Source organism: Trifolium pratense, linkage group LG6 (genome assembly GCF_020283565.1).
Source record: "Trifolium pratense cultivar HEN17-A07 linkage group LG6, ARS_RC_1.1, whole genome shotgun sequence".
Lineage (NCBI taxonomy): Eukaryota > Viridiplantae > Streptophyta > Magnoliopsida > Fabales > Fabaceae > Trifolium > Trifolium pratense.
Genome location: NC_060064.1, coordinates 13,545,439 through 13,564,421, shown reverse-complemented (window position 1 = coordinate 13,564,421; position 18,983 = coordinate 13,545,439). Strand labels below are relative to the sequence as shown.

General features: G+C 33.2%; 1 protein-coding gene and 2 pseudogenes across 1 annotated transcript; 1 reads left to right on the top strand and 2 right to left on the bottom strand.

Annotated features, from left to right (window-relative positions):
* Positions 1-2,952: 2,952 nt before the first annotated feature.
* Positions 2,953-4,522, bottom strand: LOC123890550 (annotated as a pseudogene).
* Positions 4,523-7,685: 3,163 nt separating this feature from the next.
* Positions 7,686-15,105, bottom strand: LOC123891284 (probable aquaporin SIP2-1). Its single transcript, XM_045941125.1, has 5 exons — positions 15,005-15,105; positions 11,956-11,984; positions 11,330-11,694; positions 8,566-8,829; positions 7,686-8,469 (listed from the first exon to the last, which is right to left on the bottom strand). The coding sequence occupies exons 3-5, from the start codon at positions 11,618-11,620 to the stop codon at positions 8,305-8,307; spliced, it is 720 nt and encodes a 239-aa protein (XP_045797081.1). The 5' UTR covers positions 11,621-11,694; positions 11,956-11,984; positions 15,005-15,105; the 3' UTR covers positions 7,686-8,304.
* Positions 15,106-16,330: 1,225 nt separating this feature from the next.
* LOC123891611 lies at positions 16,331-17,735 on the top strand (annotated as a pseudogene).
* The last annotated feature ends 1,248 nt before the right edge of the window (positions 17,736-18,983 follow it).

Sequence of the window (18,983 nt, the reverse complement as noted above, 5' to 3'; positions counted from 1 at the left end):
GTTGTATGTTGCGTTTATAGGGTGTTGATGCTTTCGAAGATGTTTTATGCTGATTTTCATTATCGTTTTGCAAATTTGGTAGACCCATTCGGGAATCAATTCGAAGTATTAGTCGAAAAAATAAAGAAGAATATTTATTTAACGCATGATTGGTATGGTTTAAAGGATTCTTACAACATCTCTATCGGGACTTGGGTTATTTTGTTATATACCGGAAGAAGACAATTTGGTATAATTTTAAAACATAGGTTTTGGTGGAGTTATAGGCTTTTGAGAAGAAAATGACTACAATTTAGATTGTCGATGATTGCAGGAACATATATAATTATATTCTGGTGTATTTTAAGATTGGTGGCGAATGGAAAAGAATGGTGGCGACGTGAAGAATTGTTGTCGGTGACAAGATTAAACTTCCGTAATCTATTTACTTACGCAATCACTATTTTCACATGGTCAGTTATACGTTGTTGTGTCAAGAGTCATATTGAAAAATGGTTTGAAGATTTTAGTCGTTGATGATGATGACAACCTTATAAATACCACTTCAAATGTAGTTTATAAATAATTTTTTCGAAATTTGCAGGATTGTTTGTACTTTCATGTTTACATAAGTTGGTGGAAATACATTAGACAATGTCAATAATATAATTGACTAAATATTTTGGTTTCTATGTGTATAAATTATTTTATTTAGGGTTCCGCTAACATGTGCCCTAAGGGCACATTTTAAGATGCAATTAATGAACTAGTATCCCACTTAATGTGTTTCAAAATTAGTAATAATCAAGTTTATTAATTAAAAGATATCGTCCACAATATTTATTAATTATTTAAATCAATTACAAAGGCAAATTGTGATCTAATTTTTTGTCAACCATTATCATGATTACACACGCCTGACATTATATGCATCCTTAATAATCTAATTATTTTCGTTTTATTAACAATCAGGATATCCTATTGTAAAAAAAAAAAAATCAGCATATTTTTATGCATCCAACATATGACCAAAAATTAATCATTTAAGTGTTTTTTTTATTTAATTAATCATTTAAGTATTTTTTTTTGTTTCGGTGAATAAGACTGAGTATTATAGTATTATGTTGTGATGGTAACGATTGTTAGTGCTATTTTGGATTTTGAATTGATAATATGTTTTGGAATTTTATAATATTAATAATTTAATTTTTTTAAGTAAAAAAAAATTATTTTTTGTTTTCAAGTTAAAAAAAAAGATTTGACAAAAAAAAAACTGCTTTTGTACCAAAATAATTTAGCTGGGTGCGTAATCATATGATGATGGTTGGCAAGTATCACAATTTGCCTTTGTAATTGATTTAAATAATTAATAAATATTGTGGACCATATCTTTTAATTAATCAACTTGATTATTACTATTTTTGAAACACATTAAGTGAGATACTAGTTCATTAATTGCATCTTAAAATATGCCCTTAGGGCATAGGTTAACATTTGCCTTAAAAATAAATATCTCTAAATCATAAGGGGGTTGAGTAAAAAAACAAAACCATATTATTGTATCTCAAATTTGTAGTACAATTGTATGTGTTGGTCCCATTTTAAGAAGAGGTCCGGCGTAACTATGTTACAAATGCATGAATCCAAGGTACTACGATGTTCTTAAAACTAGATTGATTAGATTACCTCACTAATTGTAATCAACAATTGAGTGGGTTTTCTTTAATCAAATACTACCAATAGTTATTACAAGGACAATGCAAATGAAAATCCACCAGAGAAATCCTCTTAGTTAATTAGCATCATTTGTTTACTAGTACATGTTGGCTAGTAAACTGTCTCTATTGTGATCAATAATATCCTCTTTGCCTTTGTAAAAAAAAAAAGTTAATTCGCTCCATTTGCATGGTTTATCTCTTTAATAATGAACTATTGGGATCTTGGTTTTGAGCAGCTAGCGTCTGCAGACGTCTGATTTCAAATCGACAATTTAGATCAGTAATCGAGTGACCGTTTAAATGCAAGAAATCCAAATTTCTTATGTTCCTCGCTGTCATATTATTCGCAACCTGATTTATGTGTCAAATCGTCTTTTGCAGGTATCCTCGTACCAATCACCATGGAGCCGCCACATTTCAAATCAGGATAACGATCACTTGGGATATATTAGTCCCTATATTGGTGATAATTATGTACAACCAAGGATTGAATTACATGTTCACAGTTTTTACTTATTGGAGAAGATTCTGTCCCATTGGAAACCATATGAATAATCTGAGTGATTTACTTATAATTTACAAACTCAAAAACAAAGAAAAAGGATCGTGCAATGACACTTATAATATCACAGTTGCCAACAGTTTAACTACTTTATGCTTGTTCATCACAGGAAACTATACACTTTGCTTGCTAATATATTTATTTATCAAACCACTACACTACACAAATAATCATTGAAAGCCAGATAGAATCAAACTTCTATTAGAAAATGGAGTTTCTTCAATCTGATTTACTTTTGCGCCTGTTTTACCTTCTATTACTGGCGGACTAAGACTTTGAAAATAGTTACCTCAATAGGGAAAAGCCAGTATACGGACCGTCCAAAATCAAAACTGCATTCCTGCTCTTCCTCCCTAGTTTTATGTCCTGTGCAGATCTGAACTGTCTATCAATAATACTATAATGTTGAGTTTTTTTATTTTTTTGACGAAATACTATAGTGTTGAGTGTTAACCGCTAATATTTAATAAAAGTCATGGCTGAGATCAAACAAGACCATTAAGTGTCCGGAGAGGATCCAATTCCAATTTATATGGATAAGACTCTTTGATATTTATAGGGTTACATGGAGGATAGTTTCAAGTTCTTATTCTCTTGTTCTCATATATTTATTCATAACTATATATATGACTCTATATATAGAGCTACAAGAAAACAAATCATATGTTTTAAATAACAACTACACAATTCACAACTACACACACCTTCAAACCTTCATACACACATCTCTTTCCCGTTCCTTACTCTCTTTACATTCACAGGTAACCCATTTTTCATCCTCAAAGTCAAAGACAAAACATGTTCAGGACAAGCATCTTTATCCATTGCAACAACTTCAAACCTTTCCATAACAGAAGCTGCAATAGACTTCATCTGAATATAAGCCATTTCTTTCCCTAAACACATCCTAGGACCTGCATTAAACACCGGAAACCGATACGGACTCTCACTTCTACACACACTAACACCATCCTTATCATTTTCCAACCACCTCTCCAGTTTAAACTCATTACAATCTTTTCCCCACACACTCTCAATTCTCCCCATAGCATAAGTATGATAAGACATAAACCAGTCTTTCTTAATCCTAGTTCCATCCGGCAAAACATCGTCATTCAAACACGCCTTAGTATCAATCAGTACAGGCGGATACAATCTCATAGTCTCACTAATCGCCGCGTGCAAGTAATGCATTTCTTTCAGCTCTTCATATCCAAACGAATCAGTTTTATTTCCACTTTTTAAACGCGCCATTTCAATTTCTTCGATTATTTTATCTTTAATGTCGCGTTTTGAAGATAAAATCCAGAAAAACCAACTCAAAGACGACGATGTAGTATCGCGCCCAGCGAGAATAAAGCTTATTATAATATCGCGAAGAAACTCCGGTGAAGCTTCTTCAGTTCTGATGAAGCGAGATAACAAATCTTGACCAACTTCTTTAGCTTCCATTCTCGACCGAATAATCTCATCAGCAAACTCATGAACGGTTGAGATTGATTGTTTCAATCTCCGTTCTGACGTTAAGAATTCTTTTCATTTTCCATAACAATGGGAAAAGACAGATGAACCTTCCAGAACTTATCATTGCTGCATCTTTAAATGCGTGCATGAAGGCTGCTGCCGCGGAGGCGGAGACGGATCCAGTGGTACCGTCGCCACCGAGACAACCAGGATCGACGTTAAAAGCTAGTTTACAAACATTATCAAATGCAAACTGTTCTAAAATATTCTGTAAATCGAGAATCTGGTTGTTTTCTGTTGCTTTTGTTAGAATCGGAATGAGTCTCGTTTGTGTTTCGACGGTTACGTTTTCGACGATGAAATTTCGTAGCGATTTCGTGTTGAATTCGTAGCTGGCGGTTTTTCTCTGAAGCTTCCAGAGATCACCATCGGAGTTGAAGATACCGTTGCCAAGAAAATCTTGAAGGAGGCTGATGAATCTTTCACCTTTTGGATAGTTTTCGAATTTTGTTTTGAGAATGTGTTGGATGTTATCTGGATTGGCTGTTATGATGCCGTGGATTTTGCCAGGACGGACGAAGACGGCGGTGTTGGTAGGACAGTTACAGAGGATTTGAGTTGTCCAGTCGAGGAAGCGGTGGCGGTTTAGCATGAATTCAGGTGAGGTTCCAAGTAGAGGGTAGATTTTGAAGCCATTGTGTGTTTTTGAGGTGGTGGAGTAGTGAAAGTAGAAGAGATAGAGGAAGATAATGAAGAGGATGAAGATGAGTGATTCATGTGAGAAGAAGAAGAGTTCCATGGTTTCAAGTGTGAGTGAGTTGATAAAGTGATATGGTTCAACAAAGTTGGAGGACTCAAATATATAGTTGTGAACTTGTGATTATGTGAAGATATGAAGTAAAGTAAACGAGAACAATAAATTGGTTCAAGTGGTAACAGTTTTATTAAGCTTTGGTTCAAGTGCATTATGTATTAACTTATATGGATTTAACACGTTAATTAAGTGTATTGTTTTAACTTATATGGATTTAACATGTTAAATGTGCCTATTTTTATTTTTTTTTAGTTTTGATCCTCCGTCCTATTTTGGGATTAATTTTGTTGATGTGACCTTGTAACTAATGATGTGACAACATTCATGTGGACAAATTTAATAACCATGTCATTATTATATATTTTTAAATTCAATAAAACTTTATTTATAAAATATTTTAATTATTAGAATTATATATTCAACTAAATAATAATTGTTAAATCTTATAAAATATGAAATTTGAAACCCTAATTATCAAACCTTCAACTGCTAAAATTTTATTCACCATCAGAGAGAATCATTCCTTATGGATTTCACCAATCCTATGGTTTCCGTTCAAACTCAACAATTTCTGGATTTTTAAAAATGAAAAAAAATTAGAGATGATTTTGTGTTTCAATTGAAATTACTCATACTCTTTAAACTTTATCTATGACTTTGGATGAGTTTGAATGAAAACTCAGAAATTGTTTTAAGTTTGAAGTTGAATTCTAGATTGATTTTATATAAAGTTGGATGATGATGAAAGTTGGAGGTTCTTGAAACACAAAACTTGCTTTCAATATGCACTTGTTTGATTTGAATCAAAGAGGACCATGTCCATATTGTGATTGTTTGTTTTTTCTCAGGTTTAATAAATTAGAGGTTGTGAATTTTGGGATTTTTTATTTTAATGAGTTTACGATGATGATATGATGATGAAACATGATTATTTTGTTTTCTGGGTTGGTAAGAAGAGTAAAGATAACTGGATAAGTGGATGATGATAATGGGGGTTATTGATTGTTTAGTGTGATTTTTAATGTTTTTGAATTATTTTTTGATTGATTTCTTTTTAAAAAAATACTATAATTTTAATAATTAAAATATTTTATAAAATAAGTTTTATTAAATTAAAAATAAATAATGACATGGATATTAAATTTGTCCACGTGGACGCTAATATGTATTAGTGGCAATGTCACATCAATAAAATTAGCCTTAAAATGGGATGGGGGATCAAAACTCAAAAAAACTTAAAATCGGGGGACTAAAAAGTTGGTTTTTAAAATAGGGGACTAAACTTCATTTTTTTGAAAATAGGGGGATCAAAAATGCATTTAAGCCTTATATTTATATATATAATCTAGATGAGTAAATTTTAAAACACTCTATTTCCATATTTTATAATGTTTTAAAAACACTCTATTTCCATATTTTATAATGTTTTTGATAAGTGAAATTTCATGAATGGATTCAAAACATTTTTTGGGACAATATTTGTCTATAAAAAACTAAAAGAGAGAAGAAATCACTTGATGATGATGCGTCGTCCGGAAATGTAAGTAGGCGTAGCTCCCTTACAAAGTGGACTATATATTATCGTATGTGAGACTACTCGTGATAATTTTGAAGTATTTATTATTTATCCAATAATTAATAAGACACATAAATAAATTTATATGTGGTATTTACAACAAATTTTTAACAATTTTTTTTTATCTTTTTTTGTCAAGATTTTTAACAAATTTTTACTTTATATGTATATGACTTGTTTGCATCAGTTATTGGATAAATACTCTGAAATTATAATGAGGTAGAGTAAAATAAAAACATTATTGTATCTCAAATTGTAGTACAATTGTATGTGTTGGTCTCAATTTAAGAATAGGTCCAGCACAACTATGTCACAAATGCATGAATACAAGGTAATACGATGTTCTTGGAAATAAATTGATTAATGAGAGGTTCTAGCTGACCTCACTAATTGTAATCAACAATTGAGTGGGTTTTCTGTAACCAAATACTCCCTCCGGTCCTATATATAAGGAACACATTGAGAAAAACACACATACTAAGGAGACTTATTTTTTTTTATTAAAATTTCTAAAATGTTATGTGTTATTCCAAAGTTAACCTTGAGAATGTGTTTGTGTAATTAATGCATAACGTTGGAATATGTTGCATTTTACACGATTTAATAAGGGTATATAAATGATTATCTATTTAATAAAGAATAAATTTAAAGAGTGTTTCTTATAAAAAGGACAAAAAAAAATTTCCAAAATGTTTCTTATATATAGGACCGGAGGGAGTACTACTTAGAGCGATGTTAATTTTTGACATTTTTTTTATCATTTTTCTTTTTCTCTTTGCACAAAAATACTAGAGAGAAAAAAAGGGAGAAAGAGAATACAAATATATCGTGAATATGAAAGGAAAACTGTCAAAAAGTTGTCAAAACCTACATGTTCAAATAACATTTCTCCGGTAGTTAGAAGGATGTTAGTTAAATATATAGTTTTTGACATCTTAAGGACAGTGCAAATCGAAATTCACCTAAATCCACTTAGTTAATTAGCATCATTTGTCCACTAGTACATGTTGACTAGTGAACGGTCTATTTGGATGGTTTATCTTTTTTTTTTCTTCTTCCGTAAACCGGATATCTTTTACATAAAAATAGGTGGCAAATCTCTCTTTAATAATAAACAATGTAATCTGGATATCTTCTGCGCGCAAATGGGTGGCAATCCAAATAGGTGGCAAATATCTCTTTAATAATAAACAATGTAACGAAAGTGATAAGAGCAAGGTTCCAACATACATTTTATTAATAATAAATAAAGTATGACTGTGTCTACAAATCTCACTCAACTGGAGTTCGAACCCCGACCCCTTCACTTTATGTGTGTGAGTTTCCAATAACTTATTTCGTCTATCTACCAAAATAAATAAATAAAGTATGTCTATCTTCCGATAGCTTCACCCATTTAATCATGAGATATATTACATGACAAGCTGTAAAAAACGTATGCAATCAATGGTCTATAAAAATTATTCAAAACAATATTTGTGTAAGAGAAAAATACCAATCTTATGATCAACATGTTAAGAATAAGTTACCATGCTTTACTATCTAATGACCATTACCAACATGCATCAACAATTGATCTAAAAAAACATGAATAGATCGTAAAAATAATCATCATTTCAAAGAAAAAAAGAATCACTACATTCAAAATAATTTCAACAAATCTAACTTGCTATTGGGATTTTGGAATTGAGCAGCTTGTGTCTACATGAGTCTAATTTCCAGCCGACAATTTAGATCAGTAATCGAGTGATTGCTTAAATGCAAGAAATCCAAATTTCTCATGTTCCTCACCGCCACATTATTCACAACCTGATTTATGTGTCAATCGTCTTTTGCAAGTATCCTCATACCAATCGTCATGGAGCCGCTACATTTCAAATTGGGAGAACCACCACCTGGGATATATTGGTCCCATTCTTATTGGAGAAGATTGTCACATTGAAAACCATATGAATAATCTGATTGATTTACTTATAATTTACAAACTCAAAACCAAGAAAAAGGATCGTACGTGCAATGACACTTATAATTCGACAGTTGCCAACAGTTTAACTTTGTTATGCTTGTCAATCTTAGGAAACTATATACATTTTGCTTGCTAATACATTTATCAAACCACTACACTACACGAATAATCATTGAAAGCCAGATAGAATCAAACTTCAAACTTCTATTAGAAAACGGAGTTTCTTCAATCTGATTTACTTTTTGCGCCTGTTGTACCTTGTATTACTGGCCGGACTAAGAATTTGAATGTCCACACTGCGAAAATAGTTCCCTCTATAGGGGCAAGCCAGTATACAAGGAAGTGCTCCTTTGTTATGTGATCGCCTCGAGCATAAGCCCATCCCATTACCTGAACATGTTAATCGAAGTTTCTTAGGAAACAAAGTTAATGACTAAAGCTCTGACTAAAGTAACGATAGATAAACTTGGATACAATAGTACTTACAGATGCGGGGTTCATAACACCACCGGTCAGATCAGAACCAAGTATATTAAGTGTTAACTTGGAGAGGCTGGAAATCCAAGTCTTCATGAAGAAACTTCCACGGATTTTTGATGCGGCAAGTCCAAGTGAAATGCTTACAATTGCAAATGTTAGTAATCCTTCTGTCAATGCTCCCCGATGAATGTCAACATTCAAACGCGGTCCTTTCCCTACTTCAGGAATGGTTTCAATAAGAAGTCTAACTCCAACAATAGATCCAAACACCTGAAGGGATTAATACCATGCATATTAGAATGATAAAATCTTCATTTCAAGATGAGTTTGACACATTCAGGTCTTTGCATAGATGCATAAAAACTGGTTCATCTATATACTAAAACTCAATGTAACACAACACTCGCATGTCACCCATATAGTATACACCAGTGCTATGGGGTATCTTATCCAAGCATTACTGAGGTTTTTACTATGATTCTATATCCTGTCGATGCATGCCAGACCAAGGATAGTTGAAGCTTCACGTACGATGAGAACTCAAAATAAAATATTCAGCCACACCAAGGTGAGAACTCAAAATTCATAAGAAAGTAACACATAATTCATAAATCACAAATTAACAACTTAAGCTAGAGAATTAACAAGGACAACTTAATAACTCCAGAAAGGAAAATACAAAGGATCAAGTTTTAACAAATGCTGAGACATAAACACCAAAATTAGGCAGTCAAATTCTAGATAAACAAATTAAAATCACCAATCTCATCAATCCCACCAAAACACTCGCCAATCTGATTGACCTTACGAGTATGATAGATTATTGATCCCGAGCGATCCTACCGGATTGCAATTCTGCTGTGATTTGGATTGCACAAGTCATCAAATATCGTAAGACCGTGATTTTGATTACTTTAATTTGCTTAAAACAGTCAGAGTGTCATACAAATCTCTTTGTTTAATAATACACCAAAAAATACTTTGCAGAAAACCTTGTTAATAAACTTACACAAACATGTAAAAGCCTCAGCTCAGATAGATACCTCGAGAAATGATCTAGCAATCAATTTTAATCCACTATCTTGATTTATCAATTCACAAATACCCTGATATTTGTGGAAGCTTTGAAACTCAATTTAGTGGTTCTTAAATATCCAACACAAATTGGTATAGCATATTTCAAACTCACTCAAAGTGTAAGCAAATGCTCGCAGTAGGAAGCATAACTGCCTTTATACCTTTCAAACGATAGTGAACTATAAGGAAATAACGTTAGAGACGGATGAGGACAGAACCAATTTTATTAAGCTATATGTTATCATATTGAGTCATGACTCATAAAGACCAGGAGTTCTCAATTTAGAGTTCAAGTTTGCTAATAATGTTCATAAGAAACAATCAGACACCTAATGGAAGAAATGAACAATATGTCAAAAAGCTTGAGATTAGCCGACACTGGGCCTGATCTAGACAAAGGTGTGATGATGATGTTTAAATTTCAATCCTCCATTAGACCACCTATCCTCCTCTCTTTCCACTGTACCCAAAATCTTAAGTAAAACATGTTGGCGATGGAAGAGACAAACTTCTCGATCTTCCCTGTACGTAATATTTGGCAATCCTGTTTAATTTTCTAGTACTCCTAGGCAATGCCTTGTGATACTGAGACAGATAAAACCAAACATGGCCAAAGTATTCAGTACAATAGTTCAGAAAATTTCAAACCAAAATAACTAATAGATTCCAACAAAGAGTTAAGTCATCTTTGGCGATTGAATCTCAAATGCTCCACTTAATTCAAGAGAAGATGAAGTTAAATGGATGCTAGTGTCAACAAACTGTGCGCAATGGTACACTGACAGTTAAAAACTAGAGTACTTCTAAGGTGGGAACATGCTCAATAAAACCCCAAAACCTATTCAAAGATATAATGACAACAATCACTTTTTTTATTCATCATGCACTAGGAATCAACTATATGAATCAAATGACATAATAATAGTCTGTCATGAGTCATAACTAAAAATAAATCATTTAATTCCAAACCTCTCTTAATTTATTGGATTATTCTCCACGCGTTTTATCTCTTCATCGACGCTTTTACACGTATTATCCACACACTCTCAAACTATCTAATCCAAACCTATTTAGAGATGTAAAAAGAATTTCATAGAGTTATATACAACATGAGACAGAATTAATTCATCAACCAAGCTATATATCAAAGTGAGTGAGAAAAAGACTAAGGATGTGTTTGATTTGCAGAGAAATAAGGGTCTGGACAGGAGAACTTCAATTGTATTGTATTTGGTTTCAAAACTATTCATGGGACTGGACAATCTATGGGGCAAAGGACCGGACAAAGACTGAAATTTTGTCTCTCACTAAACCACATAACAACTTTTGGTCGAAAATACAAGTTGTCTAAAATGTCAAAATAATTGTCCACCAAACATTCATATAAGATGAAGTTATTCAATACTCAAAAGTTTGTCAAGTACTTACCTTTTGCAAATCAAACTGGCCCATAACATTAAAAAAAAACATTTTCTTTTCTTTCTCAAAAATACCCAAAGTACTCATTAACTGTAATCACTTGGAGCATAGATCAGATTATCATAAATGAGAGGATAAAAGAATTCCAATAATAAATACTCATGAAAATCGATAAAAAACAATTAGGCTCAATTATTCAACAGTTTGTTATAAAAAAAAGGGGACAACCAAGAAGAAAATCAGCAAGAAGAAGAAGGAGAAGAATGAAATTAACCTGAGCAGGAATTCTAGAACCAATGCAGAAAAGGAAGTTAAGAAAATCTCCAGAGATAGCATCAGACAAAACAGTGAGAGGATTGTAGGCCCCACCATGAGAAATCTTGCCAAGGAGAGCAAAGAAGAACATGTTGAGTATGGAAAATGAAATCTTTACAATCTCAGCAATATGGGTATGAGAAAAGCCAAGAACTTTGAAGACGAATAATCTAACGAGAACACCAGAACACACCCACATGAAAGATAGAACAAAATCTGATACAAAAACCAATCTATTACGTCGTTCCATCTTCAACAACGATAACAAATGATGAATTTGTGATATCTTTTGTTTTTGGAATTTCAATCAAACATAAAAGAAGAGATGTTTTCTCTCCCCACCCCCCGTGTTTCTTTTATCCCCCTGAGTTTCCAATTTTGCCCTTGAAAAAACTTCGGTTCGTAGAAACCGAAGTTTTTTTTTGCCTTGAAAACAAATTTCGGTTTCTAAAAACCGAAATTTACTCTGAATTTGCACTAGAAAAAATTCGGTTTCTGCGAACCGAATTTTTCACAAGGGCAAAATTGGAATATTGGGGGTATAAAGAAACACGGGGGGCCCGAAGAGAAAACATCAAAAGAAGAATCTATCTATGTATGAATAATATGTATAGGGCCGGCCATTGGGCCAAGCTGCCAAAGCTAGGGCTTTAGGCCCAACAAATTTTTTTTTTTTATCAAAGAAAAATAGGCCTCCAAAAAAAAAAAATCCCTATTCCTAAATATGTTCTGCTGCACGCGTGAAAAAAAGGAATACGCTTTTTATTTTCTGCCGGCCGCGTGAATCGTTTCTTCTTCCCACAATAACTCCACCAACGTCTCTTGCATCAATTTCTCACAAAATTCCTCCTATCATTTAATTCTCCCTTCAAACTTTCTACTTTAAAAGAATGATTCCAAGTTTCAACTTTCACCATACTTCTTCAATCCTCAAAAGCAAAAAACTTTCCAATTTCCACTGCGATTTGCCGATTTTGTGTAGCAATTTTAGTAACTGTGAATTTGTGATATTGTGAAACCATCTATCACACTACTGCTGCAGCAACTCTTGTTGGAGGTCTTTTCAATTTCTATTGCAGCAATTCTAGCAAGTGGCTTTGAGGCTTTTTGGGTTCTTTATTATTATTATCTATCTCCAATAAGTGATTGCAGCAATTCTTGCCGACTCAGATTTTGTATTGCAGCAAGCCAGCAATTCTAGCAAGTGGCTTTCTGGGTTCTTTATTATTATCCATCTCCAATAAGTGATTTGTTGTTTCTGTCGGCAAACAGGTTCATTCTTTCTTTTTATTCTCTTTTATTTTATTTAATCTATTAGTTTAGTGATTGTAGGCAAACAGACAAAAAAATTGTTTAGTCTATTACATTTTTATTCTTTAATCTACTTGTTTAATCTTTGATTGAATTGTTTACTTGTTTTAAAATATATAAATGTCAACTAGAAAATATGAATCGGGTTAATCGAAACTTAAAAAAAGGAGAAGAGTTGAAGCATTGATTGAATCACATGTTGAAAATGATACACCAATTGATATACTTAACTATATAATAAGAATGAACTCCTTCACAAATGCATTTGTTGCTTATAGAATAATGTTAACGATTCATGTAACTGTTGCTTCCGCAGAAAGAAGTTTTTCAAAATTAAAATTAATAAAATCTTATCTAAGATCTGTTGAGGCAAAATGCAAAATCCCAATTTGATGTTTTAAAGATAACAAACATCTTAATTATATTTTAAATGTAATTCTGATCTCATTTGTTATCTAACAAGTGATCTTGAGTGTTTTAATTAGTCAGGAACAATTAAGCTTCTAATCTCAATGATATTCATTATGTTTTGGCAAAAAGAGAAGCTTCAGGATCAGTCTGAGAATGATCTCTGGTTTAAGTGCAACATTCTCCTCATAAACAAGAATAAATGCAAAAGCACTTATATCATTAAGTCAACCATATACAAGACAAAGAAGCACTTTATCTTGGTTTTAACTCACAAGATCACAACAGTTCATAAGCAATTAAGGCAAGGAATAAGTTGGAAAGAAAGTGACTTTCCTCTTTGGACAAAGTTAATGATCAAGCATGTGCAACATGATAATTTCTCAAGGCATCATCTAATCAGGTGTATCAAGAATATTTGGACAAGAATTACATAGACCAATAAGGATGAGACAACACACATTTAACTCATAGTTGTCATGTACCTTCAATGTCATTATTTAATGAACATTCTCCAAGAGATTAATTCTTAATCAAGAAAAGGAAGTACATGGAAAGGACAAGTGAATAGTTATGCAAGGACATCACAGCTGCATTCCCTTCACACTACAGCTGGCCACAGGTCTGCATCATTCTCCATTTGAAGATCAAGTGCAAAATTCGCCCAGATTGGAGAACGATCTCAGAATGATGCTGAGAATGACTGTCCTTTGCTTTTGAAGTTGCAAGCTCATCTACAGCTGGCCAAAACGTGCCTAATTAGTCTATAACGGATATACTTGGTGAGGAAGCAATGAACAACTATCTACAGCCCATTGCAAGCTGTCTTTTTGGCCCTTTTAAGTGAAAATATGAAGAACAGCAGGGAGAACGTTCTGAGAAAGATCAGTTTGAGCTTATCCACTCAACAATTCAGCATGAGCTGTCTATTTTGAATCAACTAGCCGTTGGAGAACTTCCTTTGGGACCAAGGAACTAAAGACTCAAGGTTCAACTATAAAAGGAAGGCTTTGGCAACATTGAAGAGCAAGAGTTCAATTTACAACAATCAATCTACTTGTCTTTGTGACACAAGTTTTAAGCTCTTCTTTAAAGATCTCTTTCACTCCATATTTTGTAATTATCATACTAGGATCAGTATCCATTTTGAGTGAACAAAGAGAGATTTTATTGTAACTAGCTTTTTAACTTAGTTTGAGTGAGAAAGCTTTAAGATCCAAACCATTATCAATATTGTAAAGATTGGCTCAAGTCAATACGTAACTATTGATTGAGTGACACCTCATAAAGTCTAGGAAAGACTTAGGTAGATCAAGCAAGTGAAGCTTGGAAGATTGTGATCTTGGATTAGATCAAAGAAGAAGTGTATCTTGAGATCGGTAGAATCTCTTAGTGGACAATCTCACAGGAGCGTGGGGACTGGAGTAGCCCATACTATTAAGGGGTGAACCAGGATAAAATTATTGTGTCTCTTCTCTCCCTTAAACTCATATTAATTTTGTGCAAGCACTAACACACACAAATCACTTATTGTTTTTGTTTGCAACTCAGAGATCGTTCTAAGATCATTCTCCTAACTTATATTATTTATTCTGAGGTCATTCTAACATATGTTTTGATATCTAATTTTTAAAAGGACAATTTTTAAAGGTTCACAATTCAAACCCCCCTTTCTTGTGAAAAACTTTGCTACTTCAAGATCAACAATGTCTCAACAAAGATTAAATGGATTGGCGTTATTAGCGATAGAAAAAGAAATGTTAACTGAAATTGATTATAATAGTTTAATAAATGATTTTGCATCTCAAAAAGCTCGAAAAGTAAATTTTTAAAAAATATTATAATTATTTTTTTTTTAGAGTATAAAAGGCCCCAATTCAAAGTTTGCTTTAAGCCTCATATAGTGTTGGGCCGGCCCTGGAAATGGAGATATGAATATGATACTCGATGGGTGCCAATGGCATGCCAACGCTGTGCTGTGTACAAACAAACAAATTATGATGATGTTTGTCAAACAAAAATATACTTAACACTTTTGTAAAAAATAAAATTAGGATAGTACCCACATGGTGGAGCATTGTTGGCATGTGGTAGTCGCATTCCGGCACGGGTTCGGCCGAACATAATTTATATGTCAATCATGGATGTTATTGATCATGGTAAATTAAACATAATTAAGTGAATGACTCAGTTATATCGAATTTTATAGTAAAGCCTTCAAAGACCCGTGAACCATCTTATTGTTGGATGGCTCAGTTACATCGAAATGGAAATTGTATTCATAGTTAAGTTCCGACGAGCATCTAGATGACCAGAAGAAAAAAATGTTGAAAAAGTTGGCCCAAGAACTATTTGATAATTAATTTCAAGCAAGTATTTGGATGTAATGTTTGCTTTAATTTTATTGTGTTTGAATATGTCGGTGTAGTGTTTGCTTTAATTTTGTTGTGTTTGAATATGTCAAGTGTAGTGTTTGCTTAAATTTTATTGCGTTGATTTATGTCAGTGTAGTGTTTGTGACATTTAAATTATTGTATGTTATAATTATTGTATGCTATCATTTTGGCAGTGTAGTCCAATCCCACATTATTGTCTATTATCTTTATCAGATAATTAAGTCCATACAATATTTATTTCAAATCCGTTGGTGGTCTACCACTCAATTCGAATCTAATCTTTATCCGATAATTAACTCTATACAATATTTATTTCAAATTCGTCGGTGGTCTACCACTCAATTCGAATCTAATCTTTATCTGATAATTAACTCTATACAATATTTATTTCAAATCCGTCGGTGGTCTACCACTCAATTCGAATCTAATCTTTATCCGATAATTAACTCTATACAATATTTATTTCAAATTCGTCGGTGGTCTACCACTCAATTCGAATCTAATCTTTATCTGATAATTAACTCTATACAATATTTATTTCAAATCCGTCGGTGGTCTACCACTCAATTCGGATATAATCTTTAACCGATAATTAACTCTATACAATATTTATTTCAAATCTGTCGGTGGTCTACCACCCAATTCGAATCTAATCTTTATCCGATAATTAACTCTATACAATATTTATTTCAAATCTGTCGGTGGTCTACCACCCAATTCAAATATAATCTTTATCCGATAATTAACTCTATACAATATTTATTTCAAATCCGTCAATGGTCTACCATTTATATATAGAGACTCGTACAACCATTTATGTACCAATCTACCTCCAACATCCCAAATCTCATCCAACTACTTCCAATATCCCAAATCTCATCCAATCTACTTCCAATATCACAAAAAATGGATCCATCAAAATATCATTTTGATATCGCAGCCTACAAACAAAGACGTGAAATTGAAGACACTTATATACTCAATCGATTTAGAGAGCGCCGACAGAAAATATTGGAAGATAAAGCACCTCGTACTAGAAAATATCTCAATAGAGATCATGCAGCGGCAAACCAAATACTAATTGACGACTACTTTTCCAATCAGCCTACATATGACGATGCAATGTTTCGTCGTCGCTACCGGATGCAAAAACATGTTTTCCTTCGAATCGTTGGGGACCTTTCAAGTAGTGATAACTACTTCACCCAGCGAGTTGATGCAGCCAATAAAGAAGGTATATCACCCTTGGCAAAATGTACCACAGCAATGCGTATGTTAGCATATGGTATGGCAGCAGATACGGTCGATGAGTACATCAAAATAGGAGGTACTACAGCATTGGAGTGCTTACGTAAATTATGTAAAGGAATCATACGATTGTATGAGCAAGTGTATCTGAGAGCACCAAACCCAAGATGACCTGTAAAAAATACTACATGTTAGTGAAATGCGGGGGTTCTCAGGGATGATTGGGAGTATTGACTCAATGCATTGGGAGTGGAAAAATTGTCCTAAAGCATGAGAAGGTCAATTTACTAGGGAGATAAGGGAACCACCACAGTTATTCTTGAAGCAGTTGCATCTCATGATCTATGGATCTGGCATGCCTTTTTTGGATGTCCGGAAACATTGAACGATTTAAACATTCTGACCGGTCACTAGTGTTTGATGACGTGGAACAGGGAAATGCTCCTACTGTTAATTTATTTGTGAATCAACGTTCCTATAATATAACATACTATCTAGCTGATGGTATCTACCCTTCTTATCCAACTTTCGTCAAATCGATTAGACTTCCTCAAAGTGAACCCGATAAGTTATTTGCAAAATATCAGGAGGGATATCAGAAGGACATCGAACGTGCATTTGGAGTGCTTCAAGCTCGATTTAAAATCATCCGTGAACCAGCTCGCTTGTGGGACATAGGCGATTTGGGTATCATAATGAGATCATGCATCATATTACATAATATGATTGTTGAGGATGAACGAGACTCATATGCTCAACGTTGGACCAATTTTTAGCAATCTGAGGAAAGTGGATCTAGTGCACCGCAACCATACTCGATCGAGGTGTTACCCACTTTTGTAAATCATGTGCGTGCTAGATCCGGGTTCTGTGATCCAAAAGGTCATCAAGAATTGCAAGCAGATTTAATGAAGCATATATGGACAAAGTTGGAATGAGACGTGATTGAACATAATTTGTATCATACTGATTACGTTGCTTGTGTGTGTATCACATTTTAAATGATTTGTATCGTACCAATTACGTTACTTGTGTGTTGTATTTCAAATTAAGTTAAAATGATTTGTATCGTATAAATTATTTAAATAAATTTTGTTTTTATTTAAAAAAACTAAAAAATAAATTGTTAAGTATTTATTATTTTAATTTAATTTTAATTGATAATTGTAATTTTATGTAATCATAAAAACAAAAATATAAATTTAAATAAGAATATGAAATAAAAATTGGTGGTGTAGAGAAAGTGGTGATATGGAGTGTTGAATGAAAAAATTATTGGAGAGGATAAAAGTTGAATGTATGTTGAATGATTAGGTGGAAGAAAGAGAAAATGACGTGAAGTGTTGGGAAGTGAAAAAATGGTATTGAATGTTAGTAACCATCATACATGGTCTTACCTTAAAAAGGACTTCCTATATTTTCTGTCAATCTTACCTATGCTCTGCTGTTATCTTTTGATGATTATTCGTGGCTTCAAAAACCTTTGCTTTTCTCATAGATACGATACGATACCCATTTCGCTGAGATTCTGAAGATTCATATTTTCATCCATCGCCGCCAATGTGTTGTTCGTATTTGCATTTTCTTGCCAGAGTTTATCGTGGTGGGACCCACAATACTCTCCCTGTTTGTTTGGCTGATACTTTCTCTTTGGATTTTCAATTCATTCCTTCCTTTTCTCTGTCTAGGGATGGCAATGGGCGCCCACGGGTGCGGGTTTGAGTGATACCAAACCCACACCCGAAATCAACACCCAAACCCAAACCCAAATCTGTTCGGGTGGCAAAACCACACCCACGCCCACACTCATTGGGTTCGGGTTTTTTACACCGAAACCCAAACCCACAACACATTTTGTACTACTTTGCAAATTTAAGCAAAACAAGGTAAATTTAAGCAAAAACAATGGAATTTAAACATATTGTCAATCACTTAGCAAAAACATAGGTTTAAAATTACAAGGGAATTTAAAATTACAAAATAGTCTTTCAAGAAATTAAATTACAACTAAACCAAAATTAAGTTCTTCCAACTTTTAAGCAAAATTCAAACACAATTTTGGTTTGTGGTTTGTGAAAAACCTAATTTTACTTTTACACTTATATATATGTGGGGGTATTTAGGTAATTTTAACATGTTTTCAGGTGGGTGTATGAGTTTCGGGTGTGGGTTTGAGTGATACCAAACCCACACCCATATTTTCGGGTGTCACCCAAACCCAAACCCAGTCAATTCGGGTTTCGCCCGTTG

Coding starts and splice junctions, on each gene's coding strand:
- LOC123891284 (XM_045941125.1), bottom strand. CDS start 11,620: ATGGAACGACGTAATAGATTGGTTTTTGTATCAGATTTTGTTCTATCT. Junction 8,830..11,329: donor GTTCTAGAATTCCTGCTCAG/GTTAATTTCATT, acceptor TAATCCCTTCAG/GTGTTTGGATCTATTGTTGG. Junction 8,470..8,565: donor GTGTTATGAACCCCGCATCT/GTAAGTACTATT, acceptor TAACATGTTCAG/GTAATGGGATGGGCTTATGC.